General features: G+C 36.8%; 1 protein-coding gene across 1 annotated transcript in view; it reads left to right on the top strand.

The window, feature by feature from the left end:
- DNAH14 (dynein axonemal heavy chain 14) overlaps window positions 1-18,926 on the top strand; it is a gene marked incomplete at its 5' end in the record, with an annotated part of 163,809 nt that overhangs the window by 46,637 nt on the left and 98,246 nt on the right. The window contains 4 exons of the mRNA XM_008072496.2: window positions 1,703-1,797; window positions 8,786-8,945; window positions 9,800-9,931; window positions 10,317-10,412. Of these exons, the coding sequence (XP_008070687.1) occupies window positions 1,703-1,797; window positions 8,786-8,945; window positions 9,800-9,931; window positions 10,317-10,412 (483 nt within the window). The remainder of the gene's footprint in view (window positions 1-1,702; window positions 1,798-8,785; window positions 8,946-9,799; window positions 9,932-10,316; window positions 10,413-18,926) is intronic.

Genomic DNA, 18,926 nt, shown 5'->3' with positions numbered 1-18,926 from the left:
TGAGACTTTACTGAATTTGTTTGTCAGGTGTTTTTTGGAGGAATCTTTTGAGTTTCCTAGGTATAAGACCATATCATCAGCAAACAGAGATACTGTAACTCCCTCTTTTCCAAGTTGGACACCCTTTTTTTCCTTCTCTTGCCTGATTGCTTTGGCTAGGACTTTCAGTACTATGTTGAATAGAAGTGACAAAAGTGAGCATCCTTGTCTTGTTCTACTTCTGAGGAGGAATGCTTTCCACTTTTCCTCATTCAACATTATGTTGTCTGTGAGTCTGTAATATATGACTTCTATTATTTTGATGTATGCTCTTTCTATACCTGTTTTGTTAAGGGTTTTTATCATGTGGGGATACTGTGTTTTATTGAATGCTTTTTCTGTGTCTATTGGAATGGTCGTATGATTTTTGTTTTTAAGTCTGTTGGTGTGAGAGTCATATTTATTGACTTACATATGTTGAGCCATCCTTACATCTCTAGGGTGAAACCCACTTGATCATGGTGAATTATCTTTTTGATATGCTGTTGGGTTCTGTTGGCTAATATTTTGTTGGGGAATTTTGCACCTATGTTCATCAGGAATATTGATCTGTAGTCTTCTTTTTTGTTGTTGTGTCTTTTCCTGGCTTTTGTATCAGGATGATACTGGCTATGTAGAATGAATTAGGGAGGATTCCCTCCTTCTCAATCTTAGCCGGGCTCGGTGGCTCAGCCTGTAACCCCGCGCCTTTGGGAGGCTGAGGTGAGTGGATTGCCTGAGCCCACGGGTTCGAGACCCGCCTGGGCAGCAAAACCTAATCTCTACAACATATCAAAAAATCAGCTGGGCGTGGTAGCGCATGCCTGTAATTCTGGCTACTCGGAAGGCTGAGGCGGAAGGATCGCCGGAGCCCAGCAGGTCGAGGCTGCGGTGGCCGGGAGCGGCCACTGCACTCCAGTCTGGGCGACAGAGTGAGACTCCAACTCAAAAAAAAAAAAAAGTCTCAATAAATTCAAAAAAATCAAAATTATATCAGTACCTTCTCATGCCACAGTGGAATAAAACTAGGAATCAATTCCAAGAGTAGCTCTCAAAACTACAAATACATGGAAATCAAACAATCTGCTCCTGAATGATCTTTGGGTCAACAATAAAATCAAGATAGAAAATTTAAATTTTTTTCAAAATGAATGACACAGTTATCAAAGTCTCTGGGATAGCTGTTTTCAGAGGAAAATTTATGGTAGGTAAAGCCTATATCAAAAAGACAGAAAGATCACATGTTAACAACCTAACATCACACCTTAAGGAACTAGAAAAGCAGGAACAAGCCAAACCCAAAGCTAGCAGAAGAAATGAAATAACAAAAATCAAGGCAGAACTAAATGAAATTGAAACCAAAAGACAATACAAAGGATCAATGAAACAAAAAGTTGATTCTTTGAAAAGGACACAGATAATACTACACTAAATTTAAGAGAGAAGGCAGAAGCTGCTCAGTATTTTAACTTTCCATAGATACCTTCTCAACAGGGATTGAATAATGCACTACATTTAGGACTATAGCACATTTCCAAGCCTGTGTGCAGATAACTAAGTCATACAAGATGCATAATTTATCAGCATTGTAAAAATGTCAAATTATGTTTTCCAAGTTAAATATATAAAATGGTTAAATATATATTCATCTATATGTATTTGAAGGCTTATATTTTTATTGCAGAAAACTGCCAATGAACTAAATTGTGTGCTGCCAGCCTTAGACAAGGCAATTGTGGCTCTAAATTCCCTGGATAAAGCTGATGTCTCCGAATTAAAGTAAGTGACTTACCTATGTTTCTTTTGAGTTAGAAACGGTCATAATAAGCTAGACTTGGTGGCTCAGCCTGTAATCCTGCGGCTTTGGGAGGCTGAGGTGAGTGGACTGCCTGAGCCCGCGGGTTCAAGACTTGCCTGAGCAACTTGGGGAGACCTCATCTCTACAATAAATCAAAAAATCAGCCGGGCATGGTAGCATGAGCCTGTAATTCCAGCTACTTGGAAGGCTGAGGCGGCAGGATCGCGGGAGCCCAGCAGGTCAAGGCTGTGGTGGCCGGGAGCAGCCATGGCACTCCAGTCTGGGCGACAGAGTGAGACTCCAACTCAAAAAAAAAAAAAAGAAAAGAAAAAGTCATAATAAAACATAAATGCTTGTTAAAAATTACTAAACCTATATTGCATTTTTAGATTGTATCCATCTTGGTTACTCCAAGTTTCTCATTATATGTGATATATACTATATCTTAGCACTTTTATGATGCCATCAATTGTAAGGTATACCAGTATTTTTTTGTACTCTTACGAAAAAATGATGCCAGGTAAACTGTGGTGTGCCATTTGTTATAAATTGAATACCAGTTCTGAGCTGTAAAAATGTTCATCCTATAATTGATAAAATACAGTGTTACTTGGCCTGTAGTTCCAAAAATAAAAGGACAATGTTTACATCGCTGTTGCTTGTACCAGTTTAGCTATCGAGCACTTAGGATCTGTAGGATTGTAATAACACATACCAAGACTGCAATGTTGGTTATTACCACAAGGTGTCCTTTCCCAAACTCAATTTTGGGGGTGGAGGGAGTAATTAAAGAGAAATACATAAGAAAATACAAGAAGTAAAATAGGGTATGAAGATCTGATCCTGTTACTTCCAATCTGAAGTCTTGGGTGAGATCACTTTTAGTTTGAGCTCTCCAACACAATGGGAATCTGCCTATTATATCTTGGTATGTGTTGAATTTTTCATTATTTATAGATAGTATTTCAATAAAAGATGTAGATGGAGCAAATCTACTATGATATTTATAACACACATTAGCTCTTGAGATAAGAATAGAAATAGCAGAATTTTTTTTTTTTTTTTTTTTTAGTTGGAGTCTCACTCTGTCACCCAGACTGGAGTGCAGTGGCCACACCCAGCCATTATAACCCCGAACTGCTGGGCTCTGGTGATCCTTCTGCCTCAGCCTTCCAAGTAACTGGAACTACAGGCACGGGCTACCACACCCAGCTAATTTTTGATTTATTGTAGAGATGAGGTTTCGCCAAGTTGCCCAGGCGGGTCTCGAACCTGCGGGCTCAGTCAATCCACTCACCTCAGCCTCCCAAAGCACGGGATTACAGGCTGAGTCACCGAGCCTGGCTAGAATTTTTATCAATGTATTTTTATGGTGAAAAACAGAGCATATTACAGTTCTGAAATTAATCCACCAAAAGTTGAAAAATAAATGCATAGAGAGACAAAAAGAAAAGGAGAATGAATTTTTGACTTTCTTTTTCTTTCTTCCTTCATTCTTATGCATTCATTCTTATGCACTAATGTATTTATTCATTTATTCAGCAAATACATTGAGTGCACTCTATGTGCCAGGCCCCATTCGAGGCATTGAGTTACAGTAGTCAACAGTTTGGGAAATTTTCTGATGAGGTGACATGAGCAGAGAACTGAATGAAATTTGGAAGAAAACTAAGTAGGGATCTAGAGAAAGAATGTTCCAAGCAGAGGAAATGGAAAGGACAAAAGTCTTAAGGCTGAAATACACTTGGTGAGTTTCAGGGACTGCAAAAGCTCCAGATGGCTTAAGCTCAGTAAGCAAGCGGGACTATCAGGAGATTGAGAGGTAATAAGGGTCAGTCCTTCCCCAACACAGTACACCACCACCCCGCTCCACCTTCCCCTGCCCCCGCCATACCTCATGACTTCCAGAAGGTTCTATTTTCTTAGCTTTTTCTCTGGCACATATTTTGAAGTGAATGCCCTTTAGTGAATACCAAGCTTCCTGGAATCCTGGCACTACCACTTTCTAGATACATAACTTTCTAGATATATAACCTCTCTGTGCCTGAGCTTCCTTTTTATGTAATGGTGAGGGGAGTGAATGAGTTAATGCATGTGAAATGCTTAAAACAGAGTCTGGCATAAGATAATTGCTCCATAAAGGTTATTTTTGTGCTAAGAGGTTTCCTCTGATCAAGCAGGCCTTTTTCCCTGCCCTAGTACTAAAAAAGCTAAAGGAAACTAGCCTTGTCTTTGAATTCCTTGTGTATGCCTTTTTTTGTTTGTTTTTAAAGATTCTTCCTTGTGATATTGCTAAGGTGCATTTCACTCTGCTTACTTCAAAATGCCACATAAGTGAGGATGTCTTATAATATGATCTTTGTTGCTACTCTTAGGATATGCAGCAGAAACATCTAGCAGATACACAGCTTAGTCCATTCTCTTTTTAACTGCTATTTTCCATAATCAAAATGCAAATGATTACCCCTTGACAGTTTAATCCTTTGCCACTTTGCAATGTGAGCCACTAGAAGAAGGGAGAAGATAGTAGAAAATACAAGTTGGGGTAAATCCAAGACTGACGAGTTCTGTTAAGAAATGGAGGACTTCAAAGCAGACTTTTAATATAGATGGGTCTCACTTTGAATCAAGTGTTTGTACTTGGAAAGTGGTGCATAGATCGTATTACAGCCAATTTAATCTTATTTTCCCTTTAATTTAAATTATATTTCATAGATGATATATTACATCTTAATTTAAATATATTCACATATTTGTTTTAAATAGAATCTAACCTTGGTAAAATTGAGGAAAATTTTGTTGTCAGAGCTCTTGCTGCTTCTTTGTGGACCTTGTCTCTCTTTTTCTAGTTCTTCTGTTGTTATCTTTCTTATTATTTCAAAAGACCAAACTGATAATCTCAGAAAAGCAACCTTAAAAATTAGTTCAGACTAATGTGTTAATGATTTAGTTGCTCAGTCTTCCTGAAAACTATCTTCATTTTAAAAGTAGACTGTTAAGAGAATACATATTAATCCAAATGAACACATAGATAAATACACATAGAATGTGTAGTAATGAAATTTAACACAGAGGAATCTCCTTGGTAACGCCTGTTGATAATGTTGTACATGTAAAGTTGACTTTGTTACCTTCCTTCTTTTGGGAAGTCTGTACAATTTTCATCTGTGAAGACTCATTACTTCCCTTGTTCAAAGTCCCAAATGCTGCTGCATGACAAGCACCACCCCCTCATGATTTTTTGTTGAAACTTGCTTTATGAGTGTTATTCTGACCCCTGACCTTCCAAAGTATTAATTTCTTTTCTAGTGGTCTAGTGGCTGGTCAATTGATTAAAGCATAGCCAAAAGACAAGCTCCAGTGTTCCAATAATGAACAAATTATTAATAACTAATAAATTTACCATCTACCCTCCGTCCTCTGATTGTATTGAATCAATGATCTTTATAATAGAAATTTTAGGTCAGGATGAAGAAAAGTCAGGGGATGTGTTTAAGGAAAGTTCAATTTTATATTCTACGGATTCACGGCAATCCCTGACAAACTACCAGAATTATTTTTCACATGTCTGGAAAAGTTAATACTTACATTCATATGGAAGCAAAAAAGAGCTCAAATAACCAAAGCAATCCTAAGCAAAAAGAACAAAGTCAGAGGCACCACATTGCCAAGCTTCAAACTTTATTACAAGGCTACAGTAACCAAAGAAGCATGGTACTGGTACAAAAATAGACACATTGACCAATGGAACAGAATAGAGATCACAGAAATAAGATGGTTGACATATAACCAACTCATCTTTGACAAAGTCATCAAAAACAAACATTGGAGAAAGGACACTCCTGCTCAATAAATGGTGCTGGGAAAATTGGCCAACCATATGCAGAAGAATGATGCTGGACCTCCACTTATAACCATATACAAAAATTAACTCAAAATGGGTTAAAGACTTAAATGTAAGAACTCAAGCTAAAAATTCTAGAAGAAAATCTAGGAAAAACTCTTCCGGACATCAGCCTAGACAATGAATTCATGACCAAGTCTTCTAAAGCAAATACAGTAAAACTAAAATTGAAAAGTGGGACCTTATCAAATTAAAAAACTTCTGCAGAGCAAAACAAAACATCAACAAAGTAAAGAGACAACCCACAGAATGGGAGAAAATATTCGCAAACTATGCATCTAACAAATGTCTAATATCTAGAATCTACAAGGAACTGAGATGAATCAACAGGAAAGAAAATAAATAACCCTGTTAAAAAGTGAAAAACAGACACTTCTCAAAGAAAGACATACAAGTGGTCAACAATCATACGAAAAATGCTCTACATCACTAATCATCAGAGAAATGCAAATCAAAACTACAATGATATACTGCGGGGGTCCAGTCCCTGCCAAGGGTCGTGAGGTTTCCTGAAGGAGAGACGGATAGGCGAAAGATGAAAATATTATACTCGGACACCTGCTTCCTGAACAGATGCTGTTTAATGTTAGCTAAGGGAAGGCTTTTATACCATTTGTAAAGGGGCAAGACAAAGAAAATTCCTTCACGTACATATCCTCTAAAAGTTACCACCATCTAGTGGTCTTAGCAACAAACAAGCCAAGAACCCTATAAACATTCAGACAATGAGTCTTATTCATAAAGCCAAAAATGATAGTTTTAGTCCAAAGTCCCGAATTACAGTCCTTGAAATGTCTCAAGATAGTTTCCAAGTGTACATTTCTTCATGTGTCAGGAGTTTTCCCATCTGGGGCTTCTACGACCTTCAGAGCTTTGTAATTGCCTATCCTGTCCAGGTGTCTTCATTACTTTTCTCTTATCCTGCAGTGTTTATTTCTAAAGAGAACTCAAAAGAAGCTTTTAGGGATGTTTTCCCAGGCCCTCAAGGTTGCTCTATGTATTTAGTTAATTTACCATAAAAGTATCCAATTAGTATATTATGAATTCAGTGAAAACCCACTCTATAAACGTTAACTTAGAATTTTAACTATAGGATTAAGTAAAAACCTTAACAATTAATCTTTATCCTAAGTCTGTGAAAACAGTGTTATGAATCACCTACATAACTCCTAGATAAGTGCTGGAACTTATAATGAATTCATAGTGAACTTACTATAAACTTGTGCTTCTAAAAAACCTTATGTCTAAACACTAAACTGCATAATTCTAAATCAAATAAGGAGTGAATATACTTATATCATTTTTTACTCAAGCTATATCTAGTAACTTAAAACCAAGTGAAAGAAAGCATTCTTGATGTTCTTCAGAGTTTAACCCTTGCATATGTTAGAAAAGGCCAAACAGCATAGTGGGAAATGGAAAAATGAACCATGACATTTCCAGGTTAGCTGTGAGTACTTTGCATAAACATGCCATTTTCTTCTTCCACAACTGCACAGAATGTCTTCAGCCGTACCAACAGCAAAGATGAAAGACAGAAGGGCCTCAGCTGCCCGGACTCGCTTTGTGGCCAGGGGTCCTCAGCACACCTGGACTTTGTCAATCAGGTGGGCTTCCAAGGCTGGCTCCCAACAATGTACCATCTCACACCAGTCACATTGGCCATTATTAAAAATTCAAAACAACAATTATTGGCAAGGTTGCAGAGAAAAGAAAATACTTAAACACTGTTGGTGGGAAAACAAGCTAGTTCAACCCCTGTGGAAAGCAGTTTGGAGACTTCTCAAAATACAAATAGATTTACCATTTGAGCCAGCAATCTGACTACTTTAGGCATGTACCTAGAAGGAGCATGAATTGTTCTACCAACAATTCATGAACATGAATTGTTCTACCAAAAGACACCTGCTCGTATGTTCATCACAGCACTATTCACATGAAACCAACCTAGGTACCCATCAATGGTGGACCAGACAAAGAAAATAAGATACATATACACAATGGAATACTATGAAACCATAAAGGAGAATGAAATTATGTCCTTTGCAGCAACATAATAACTCTACTTGAGTTATTACAGAAACAGAACATTGAATACAACTTGTTCTCACTCAGAAGTGGGAGCTGAAAACTGGGCACACAGGGCATAAATAAAGAGAATAACAGACACAGGACTACAGAAGGGAGAAGGGAGGGTGGGAGGATAAGTATTGAAAACCACCAGCAGGTAGCATGCTCAACACCTGGGGAGGTGGGCTCAATAGAAACCCAAGCCTCACCATCATGCAATATACCCACCTAACAAATCTAAATCTCAGATTTAAAGATGCCTAAATAGTGAAATAGCTCTACAAGGGGAGGGACCCAAATAAATCTCTAATTTATTTATTAAAAATTGTATACTTATTCTTACTTGATTAAACTTCAGTCACCTTCAACGTGCTCTCTGCTTGATGCAATATACCTATGGAGACGCTTTTTCCACTGCTCAAAACAGTTTTTGAACTCATCAATTTTGAAGCCTTTTAGTGCTTCTGCAGTTTTTTTTTTTCACCTCTTACACATTGGCAAACATTTCCCCTTGAGGACTTTTTCATCCAAGGAAACAACCACCAAAAAAAGTCTCTCCGGGTGAGATCCGGTAAATAGGGAGGATGGGAAATGAGGATCATGCTGTTTTGGTCAAAAACTGCTGAAAACTCCGCATGGTGTGGGTATGTGCACTCATAAATCACCCATATCGTGAAACAGGTAAATGCACTGAAAGACTCTCCAAAAAAATTAGCTGAAGCTGAACACAGATTGTCACAACAAGGCTAGCTAGTACACCGATGCCAATTCCTAGAACACTTACCTAGCAGGGGAAGCCTATATACTTACTACAATGGCTCCACCCTACAAAAAATCATTCCGGTTTTTGAGGAGTCTCCCCTCTTATGTTGATGAATAATTTTCTTTATCAATATGCTTATTAAAAATCTATGTATATTGTCTTCTGAGCTAGTTTATAGGGTACTTTGGATTTCTAAATTTGAAGATGATTGTATTTTCACCATCTATTACAGAGTATACACACGGCCTCCCTTCCTTGTACTGACTGTCATGAATGCAGTATGTATTCTTCTGCAAAAGAAACCTAACTGGACAACAGCAAAGTTACTTCTTTCAGAAACTGGTTTCCTAAAAAAATTGATTAACCTTGACAAGGACAGTATACCTGATAAGGTAAAAATTGATTTTTAATTAATATATAATTGATGCATCCCATAATTATAATCTTTGGAGTCAAATCAACCACCTGCCTTTTAAATTGTTCCCAAAAATAGTTCTATTTTTCCAGGCAAGATAGGAGATTCCTGGTTGGAAAAGGAAACTCAGTTTGAGAAAAAGTTCAGCTCCCAAAAGTAGATAAGAAATTAATAGCTCCCAAAATAGATAAGAAAACTGTATATATAACTCTAAACTGAATGGTGGCATTTAAATGAGACGGATCTGTGAACATGTGACATGGCTAAGCTAAAGAGTGTCTTCAGTGAGCCCTAGTGTGTTCCAAGCCATACCACCATCATTGACTAGACAGCCCTTTTAATAAGGACTCTACCCGCTGCTAGTATGCCACCTGGGGGACAGAAGAGCATGGTATTTCTAGTCTCCTCAGACTTCATGTGCACAAGGAGACTTCAGACCTTTTTAGACACCAAATTCCCAAAGCTGGAGAAAGCTAACCAGTTTCATTTTGTTTTAAAAAAGGAGTTTCTTTGTTAAAACTATAGCCAAGCCACAACAATAACAATAGCAATAGCAGAATGTTTATAAGAGAGGCTTTCCTATTAGCAGGGGCATGTTTGTACCCAAGTATGTGTCTTGGATTCTTCTGTTGCATGGAAGTTGAATTTTTTTATTTTTAATGTTTTGTTTTAGATTCAGGGGCACACATGCATATTTACTACATGAACATATTGTGTAAGAAAAGTTGAATATTTTTATATGAAATAAAATTTCAGTCTCATGTAGATGGGGAAAACTTCAGACCAATAATATTTCTTTCTCATGTAATTCATGAACTGTGTTCTCCATAGGTTTTCATGAAGTTGAAAAAAATTTTAATGTTACCTGATTTCCACCCAAACAAAATTGCTCTGGTTTCTGTTGCTTGTTGCTCTATGTGCCAATGGGTTATAGCTTTGAATAATTACCATGAAGTACAGAAGGTATGCTTTTTTCTCCAAAATATCTGTAATGATTTGGATGTAACATGTCAAAGTCCTAGAACTAATTTTTATTTAACAGCAGTCAAATGAACTTCTGTGGAAAGAATACTTAAAGAAAAACACTTTAATCAAATATATTATGCTAACTTACACAAATGTCAAGTGCTCCTATTAAATTTTTTAAAATTTATGACAACTATGCAATTATTGCTTGTTTTAATATGTTTCTGCATAATAAGCTGCTTTATAACTCACATGTACACATAATTCTAAGAAAGTTTATTTTAATGGTTGACATCTATAAACGTCTTTTAAGCATAAGTGTCATTTTTAACAGTAAACCTGACTTTTTTTGACACTTAAATGTTCTAACATTCTCTTTTAGGTGGTGGGCCCTAAGCAAATCCAAGTAGCAGAAGCTCAGAATGTCCTTAAAATTGCTCGAAAAAGATTGGCTGAAAAGCAAAGAGGTTTACACCTGGTAAGAAATATTTACTTGTTAAATTCCCAATACCTTTGCAAGCAAAACAAAAACATTAGGAAAAAGTAATTATCTCACTCAGTAGTGTTAATTATTATTGTCTTAATAATATTTCCATTTACCATTTCACCAAATTTCTCTCAGGAGATCTTTATAAGTTCAGTCTACCAAAGACAAAGTGTATCCATCTATTCTTTAAAAACTATACTTAACCCATTTATAGCAATTACATCTTTGCTTTGCAAAAGCATGGTTATTCCTTAAATGTCTTAGTTTTAAATTGACATAGTTGTTCGTCATTATGAGAGCTGGAACTAGAATTGAATCTTTGTCACCTATTTAGCTGACATACATTTTGAGATTGGGTAAAGTAATATACTTCAGAGATGGCAAACTAGCAGGCAAATTCAGCCCCTTGACATATTTTGGCCTATACAGTCTCTCCACTCACCCCACTTTGATGCAATCAACATTTTAAAATCTGGGAATTTCATTTACAATATGACTTTCTATCTTTTCTTGAAAATTCGGAAGATCTGGCAACCCTAAGCTAGCATTCTCATTTGGCTATAATCAGTCCCCAACCCACTACAAGCATTTATGTAATTAAAAATATATAGATTTCTGCTATAAAACACTGCTGAAAGAAACTGAAGAGAACACACACAAAAAATGGAAAGGTACCCCATGCTGATGGATTAGAAGAATTAACATTGTTAAAATGACCATACTATCCAAAGCACTATACAGAGTCAATGCAATCTCTATCAAAATATCAATGACATTCTTCACAGAAAAAAAAAACCCTGATATTTATATGGAACCACGAAAGACCCTGAATAACCCAAGCCATCTTGGGCAAAAAGAATTAAGCTGGAGGCATTACACTATCACACTTCAAAATATACTACAAAGCTGTAGTAACCAAAACAGCATGGTATTGGTATAAAAACAGCCACATAAACCAATGGAACAGAGTAGAGAACTCAGAAATAAATTATATTTACAGTCAACTGACTTTGGACAAGGGCACCAAGAATATACATTCAAGAAAAAACATCCTCTTCAAATAAATAGTGCTGGGAAAACTGGCTATCTGTATGCAGAAAAATGAAATTAGACCTTTATCTCTCACCATATACAAATATCTACTCAAAATGTATTGAAGACTTAAATGTAAAACTTGAAACTATAATACTACTAGAAGAAAGTATAGGAGAAGTGCTTCAGGAGACATTAATCCAGGCAAAGACTTTATGAGTAACTTCAAAAGCACAGGCATCTGGATTCAGGACTAGACCTACTAAAAAAGCATAGGCAACAAACACAAAAACTGGACTACATCAAACTTAAACCCTGTTGTTGTAAATTCCTGTGCACAGCAAAGGAAACAATCAACAGAGTGAAGAGACAACCTGTAGAATAAGAGAAAATATTTGAAACTGTTCATCTGACAAGGGACTATTATCTAAAATATAAAAGGAACTGAAATAACTCAATAGCAAAAAAAATGCTAATAATCCCATTTTTAAATGGGTAAAGGATCTGAATGAAAATTTATCCAAAGAAAACATGCAAATGGCCATCAAGAACGTGGAAAATGCTGAACATCACTAATCATCAGGGAAAGGCAAATCAAAACTACAGTGCAATATTAATATCATCTTACCCTATTTATAATGGCTATCATCAAAAAGACAAAAAAGCAAATGCTGTCAAGGATGTAGAGAAAGTGGAATTTTTTGCACTGTTGATGGGAATGTATACTAGCACAGTTATTATGAAAAACAGTATGAAGGTTTCTCAAAAACCAAAAATAGAACTGCCATACAATCCAACAATTTCACTACTAGGAAAGGAAATCGGTATACAGAAGAGGTAGCTGCACCCCCATTTTTATTGCAGCTCTAGTCACAATACCCAGTACATGGACTCAACCTAAAAGTCCATCAAGAGAAGAATAAATGAAGAAAATGTGGTGCATATATACACAATGGAATACTAGTCAGCCATAAAAAAGAATAAAATCCTGTCATTTGTGGCAATGTGGATGAGCCTAGAAGACATTATATTAAGTGAAATACTGTATATTCTCACTTATGTGAGAGCTAAAAAAAATGAGCTTATCAAAGTGGAGAGTAGAATTGTAGTTATTAGAGGCTGGGAAGGATAAAAGGAAGGGAAGATAGGAAGAGTTTCATTAATGGAAACAAAGTTGCAGCTAGATGGGAGGAATAAATTCTAATGTTCTGTAACATTGTAGGGTGAATATGGTTACCAGTAATTTGGTGCATATTTTTTAAAAGCTAGAAAAGAGGATTTTGAATGTTCATAGCACAAAAAAAATGATAAATGTTTGAGGTAAGCCGGGCTCAGTGGCTCAGCCTGTAATCCCACGCTTTGGGAGGCTGAGGTGAGTGGATTGCCTGAGCCCGTGGGTTCAAGACCCGCCTGGGCAGCTTGGCAAGACCTCATGTCTACAATAAATCAAAAAACTAGCTGGGGGTGTGGTAGCACGCACCTGTAGTTCCAGCTACTTGGAAGGCTGAGGCGGAAGGATCACCAGAGCCCAGCAGATCGAGGCTGCAGTGGCCAGGAGCGGCCACTGCACTCCAGTCTGGGTGACAGAATGAGATTCCAACTCAAAAAAAAAAAAAAAATGTTTGAGGTGATGAATATGCTAAATTACCCTGATTTTTATCATGACATGTTGTATACATGTACTAAAATATCATTCTGTATTCCATAAATATTTACTATTATTACATGTCAACTAATAATAAAAGAAAAAAGATGCAAATAACTTAATTAAAATCAGAAATAAAAGTGAGGACATAAGAGAGTACTGTGAACAATCATACATCAACAAATTAAATAACCCAAAAGAGGCGGAAAAATTCCTTGAAACACACGAATTATCTAAATTGACTCAAGAAGCAAAAGAAAACCTTGACAGACCTGTAACAAGTAAAGAGATTGAACTGGTAATCAAAACCCTCTCAACAAAGAAGTCATGCACCATATGGCTTTCCCAGTGAATTCTACTAAACATTTAAATTAACATCACTCTTTCTCAAATTCTTCCCAAAAATTGGAGAGGAGGGGATACTTCTGTTTTAGTTCATTTAAGCTGCTATAACGAAAAAACATAAAGCAGTGGTTTATAAACAACAGAAATTTACTTTTTACAGTTCTAAAAACAGGGAGGTCCAAGATCAAGGTGTTGGAAGATTCAGTATCTATTGAAGTTTCACTTCCTGGTTCATAGATGTCCTTACATGCCAGAAAGAACAAAAGAGCTCTCTTGGGACTCTTTTATAAGTGTCCTAATCCAATTTAAGAGGGCTCTGCCCCAATGGTTTAATTACTTTTCAAATGCTCCACCTTCAAATATCATCATATTAGGGGTTAGGATTTTAACATGTAAATTTTGGGAGGACACAAGCAGTCTATAGAATTTGCTTATTACCTAGAAAACTTGAGTGAATTAAAGCACTACCATAAGCAATAAGAGATTTTGCTTTGAAAGGTGTACACTTTCAAAGTTAAGATTCAATAAATGTTCTATACACAGACACCAGTAAGAAAATGCAATGAAAGAAAATATTACATCTATAATAGTAAACAAAAATTTAAAGTATCTAGAAATAAACTATATTACAAAATGTGCAGTATGGATATCAAGCAAACTTTAAAGCGTTAGCAAATAAAAGATGTTTTTTAATAAAACACTATTCTAAAGGTGCAATTTTCCTAAATTAATCCATGAACTCATTGAGATTATAATTAAAATGCCAACAGATTCTTTTAGGAACATTTCAAAATAATACTATAAACATAATAATAAATTTAATAAAAACTACAAAGTACAAAATAAAGCACACAGACAAAAAATAAACTTGGGAAATATTTGCAATGCATACATCACTTATACTTTTATAATTTGTAAAATACTCAAACAAAAAATGAAGAGCTCAGCAGAAAAAAAATCATCAGAGAATACAAATAGGTAGTTCACAGCCAGAGAGGAAGCTTGCCTAATAGATGTGGCAGTTGTGCGTAGGACCATACTGCACTACACTGGCTCCTGGATTTAAGCTTATACTGTAAGCCCCAGCCACTGTGTTTTACAACAGCAATAATAACTACCATAATAACAAATAACTTCCTGAACACTTAAAATGTGCCAGGAACTATTCTAAGCATTTTACATACATTAGTCAATTTAATCCTCACACCAATTCTGAAATAAGTATTATCGTAACCCCTATTTAGAAAGCACAGACTTATCATGCAGCCGGTGAGTGGCAGTGTACATGCAGTCTTACTATTTATCCCCTACTCCAAGGGTAGCAGGAGTCCACTCAGATTCTTCCAAAGACAGACTGATGACATTCAGTAGTTTTCTGAACCAATTTCTAAGTAAAGAGCCCACACACTGTTGAAGTACAAAACTCATGCCTACAATCTGAGTCAAAAATCTTGATGTGTGATCACAAAACACTACCCCTGCTAAATTTGGGGGAGACTGGAAGACATACTGAGTAGCTGATATTGCCCGTTACGGTCTGCTCCAGTCTCCTCTGGTCCATGATCTCTCCCATTTGGATACTCACAACCCAGCCTCACTTGGAAAAGTAACACTTTGTGTGTACTTCATCCGGCAGCTTTGGTAGCATGGCCTAAAAACACCAACCAAGTAGCTTGCCTACTTGGAGCTATTTTCAGACTAGAAAGCAGGGGAATACCTTCTCTGGCAACAGGATAGCAAGAAGGCAGTTATTTCCAGGGCCTGATACCTGTCGAGAAGTAGGTGAAATTTCTCTAAGTCAGAAGCCAGATATGTGGCAAAAATTCATCAGTACCTCCATTTCTACCTCCACTCAGGTGCTATTTCCTTGAGAAAGCCAGTGCTCTCTACAGAGAATAGAATGTTCTATGTATACCAAGACTATGAACAAGTCCTTTGTGTATTCCCTTTTCAAGTCCAAAACTCATATCTGTGTTCCCATCCTCCCAGAGCCCAGGACTTCAGAAAACTAACCCTCAGGGTAGTTATAGCCATATCTGTATCAGAGATAGCTTTCCAGATATACTTTGGACAGTTTAACACACTGTGATAATTATGACCAGCACCAATCCCTGAAGTATTCCAAGCTCAAATGAGTAATATTCCAATATGATTGTCTAGAATAAAGTACTACTGTATATTTGGATAACATTCTCATTTATTCTCAGGAACCCTACTTGCAAGTAGGACTAACACTTAGAGCACCATCTCCCAATCAACCCTAAGATATGGGTCTTTAGGAACACTGAAGCATAGTTTCTTACCCCCATCCTACATAGTCAAGCCACTCTGTTCATCAATTAAGGCATATATGAGATAACAGTCAACCTTTCTGACTACTGAGTTGCAATAATTGAAAAAAGAAAAACTTTGCCTGCACCTGTAACACAATATACACAACCACATGTAACTTTCTAAGGTTAGTTGCTATATTGGTTTTCTAGGGTTGCCATAGCCAAGTACCAAGGCCAGGTGACTCAAAACAACAGAAATATATTCTCCCACAGTTCTGGAGGTTAGAAGTCCTAGAACAAGGTGTCATCAAGATGCTCCCTCTAGTCTAAAGGCTGTAAGGAAAGATTTTTTTCCATATCTCTCTCCTGGTTTCTGGTGGTTGCTGACAACTCTTGGCATTCCTTGACTTGTAGATGCAGCACTCCAACCTCTGCTTCCCTTGTCACATGGCCTCATTTCCTTTGAGCCTATACCTCGGCATCTTCACATGACTTTTTCTCAGTGTCTAAATTTCCTAAATAAGATTTTATAAAGATGCCAGTCATTGGATTAGAATCCATCCTAATCCAGAATGACCTCATCTTAACTAATTCATCTACAAAGACCCTATTTCCAAATAAGGTTACATTCTGGGGAAGGTATGAATTATGGGGGGTCACTAAACCAACTCAGTACAGTTGAAGATCACCAAATCTCTTAGATGAGATTCATTGAACCCCAGAGGATGTAGAAATGCTACTCTGTCTGCTTTTCTAGAAAGCTGGTTCCACCCATAGAATCGATCTAAATTCAGTCCAATCTACAAATACTCTTAGTATACCATCAAAATTAGCCTTATTATGCACCTGATTCACAGCATTGCCTATGGCATTATCTTCACGGTAATATACAAACTCATCAAAATTGTGAAATTAATCCTTTCATCAACCCCAAATCATTAGTCTGCACTCAATCAACCAATTAGTTTGCAAGTGATAGAAATCCAACTCACACAAGGCTCACATAATTTAAAAGATCAGGTGTGGAGATGGCGCCATCCAGAGATGAGAGTTCAAAGCTACCATCAGGGCTTTGTCTCTTGTTTCTCAGCTCTTTTATCTCTGTTAAAATCATTCTGTTGGCCGGCTTGGTGGCTCAGTCTGTAATCCCAGCACTTTGGGAGGCTGAGGTGAGTGGACTGCCTGAGCACGCGGGGTTCAAGACATGCCTGGGCAACTTGACGAGACCTCATCTCTACAATAAATCAAAAATTAGCCGGGTGTGGTAGCACGCGGCTGTAGTTCCAGCTACTTGGAAGGCTGAGGCGGAAGGATCGCCAGAGCCCAGCATGTCCGGCTGCGGTGGCTAGGAGCACTGCACTCCAGTCTGGGCGACAGAATGAGACTCCGACTCAAAAAAAAAAAAAAAAAAAAAAAAATTCTGTTGGTGAAATCTCATCACATGGTGGGCATGCTGATAGCTGGTAACCCAAATTCACATTATCCCAGTATCACAACCCCAAAAGAAGAAAACATTTTTCTCTCAAAGTGGAATATTTGGTTGGCTTGCTTGGAACATATACCATTCCCGAAATGGTTAATTTAGCCAGGTGGATAGGGCACTATGACTGGCCAGTGTGAGTCACATGGCTACCTGCAGCAGGGGTTGCAGAACAAAGATTAATAGTCTCTATAAGATCATGTGTAGTAGGCGAAAGCTATCCTCAGAAAAAAAATTAATGGCAAATATAATGAGCAAACATACTTAAATAACATAGACTTGCTCTGTTGCTCAAATAAATCCTGTTTCCCCAGTCTGCACAGTTAGTTGATGCTTGACTTTTGTCTGCAGTACATAACCTGGAGTCTACAGAGAGTTGTTTGTTCAAGTTTATCCATTTATGAACTAATCTATGCTGTGTCTATCACCTGCCATCTAGCTTCTAGACTGAACTTACCTATTGAGTGTTAGGAGAATATTTCTGATACGACACACCCTATATTTATGAACAATCTACCCATGCAGTCATCACAGAATTTACTTTCCTGTCTCCTCTGTTCATGACATCTCTCTTCCAAACAGTATAATTTCAATCTCTTCTTCTTTCCCACACTTTTTATACCCATATCCACAGGTTTCCACACCATTACTAATCATGAAAGATGAGTATTAAATCATTTAATAAGTGAGGCTATAGGCTAAACAAATTATTTTGAAGTCATCAGAGCATAAGTGGAAGCTAATATAACTGATTGGATGAGATCACCCAGGTGACTTTTATAGAGAGGCATTGTCTAATGTGGCAGCCATTGGTCACATATGGTTACTGAGTTCTTGAAATGTGGCTAGTCTAACTTAAGATACGCTATAGGTATAAAACACACATCAGATTTCAAAACAGGATTTTTTAAAAGAATGCAAACTATCTCATTAATAAGTTTTATAGTTCATACTTTTATATGCTTGTCATTTTTTATTTTTTCTATTTGCTTGATTATTCTGATTTCCATGATGCTTTTTAGTTTGTTTTCAATATTTTCCTTTATTTATTCAACAAATATTTATTTATAATACTGTTAATGTGCTTTTATTAGTAGTAGATGATAGGGAAAGATAAACTATAAATTCCAGCCAGAACCTTAGTCACTAATATTCTACATTATCTTCCAGTCCTCAGTCACAGGACTTATGAGAGGTTTCTATTATCTTAACTCATGAAAATCAAATTAATATATTTAAAATGTATACTTGTATACATAATATTTTTACATTTAATTTAGTGGTTAACTCCAATGGTTTTAAGCCTTTCATGGAAGTTTTCTCCTCATTAAGTCAAATACTTTCTTAAAGTATTAAATGTATTCTTGTACACGTAATATTTTTTCATTTAGTAAAATGTAAACTTGTACATATAATATTAAAATGTATACTTGTAATCAGCCGGGCATGGTAGCGCATGCCTGTAATTCCGGCTACTCGGAAGGCTGAGACGGAAGGATCGCCGGAGCCCAGCAGGCCGAGGCTGCAGTGGCCGGGAGCGGCCACTGCACTCCAGTCTGGGCGACAGAGTGAGACTCCAACTCAAAAAAAAAAAAATGTACACTTGTACATGTAATATTTTTACATTTAGTTTAGTAGTTAGCTCCAATGATTTTAAGCCTTTCATGGAAATTTTCTCTTATTAAGTTAAAGACCTTCTTCCATTTTAAAAATTGGTCTTTTTGTTCACC

Source organism: Carlito syrichta, unplaced genomic scaffold, assembly GCF_000164805.1.
Source record: "Carlito syrichta isolate Samal-C Ts95f unplaced genomic scaffold, Tarsius_syrichta-2.0.1 Scaffold315294, whole genome shotgun sequence".
NCBI classification, from domain to species: Eukaryota; Metazoa; Chordata; class Mammalia; order Primates; family Tarsiidae; genus Carlito; species Carlito syrichta.
Note: the sequence above shows the minus strand (reverse complement) of the source record. Positions and strands in the feature narration are given on the sequence as shown.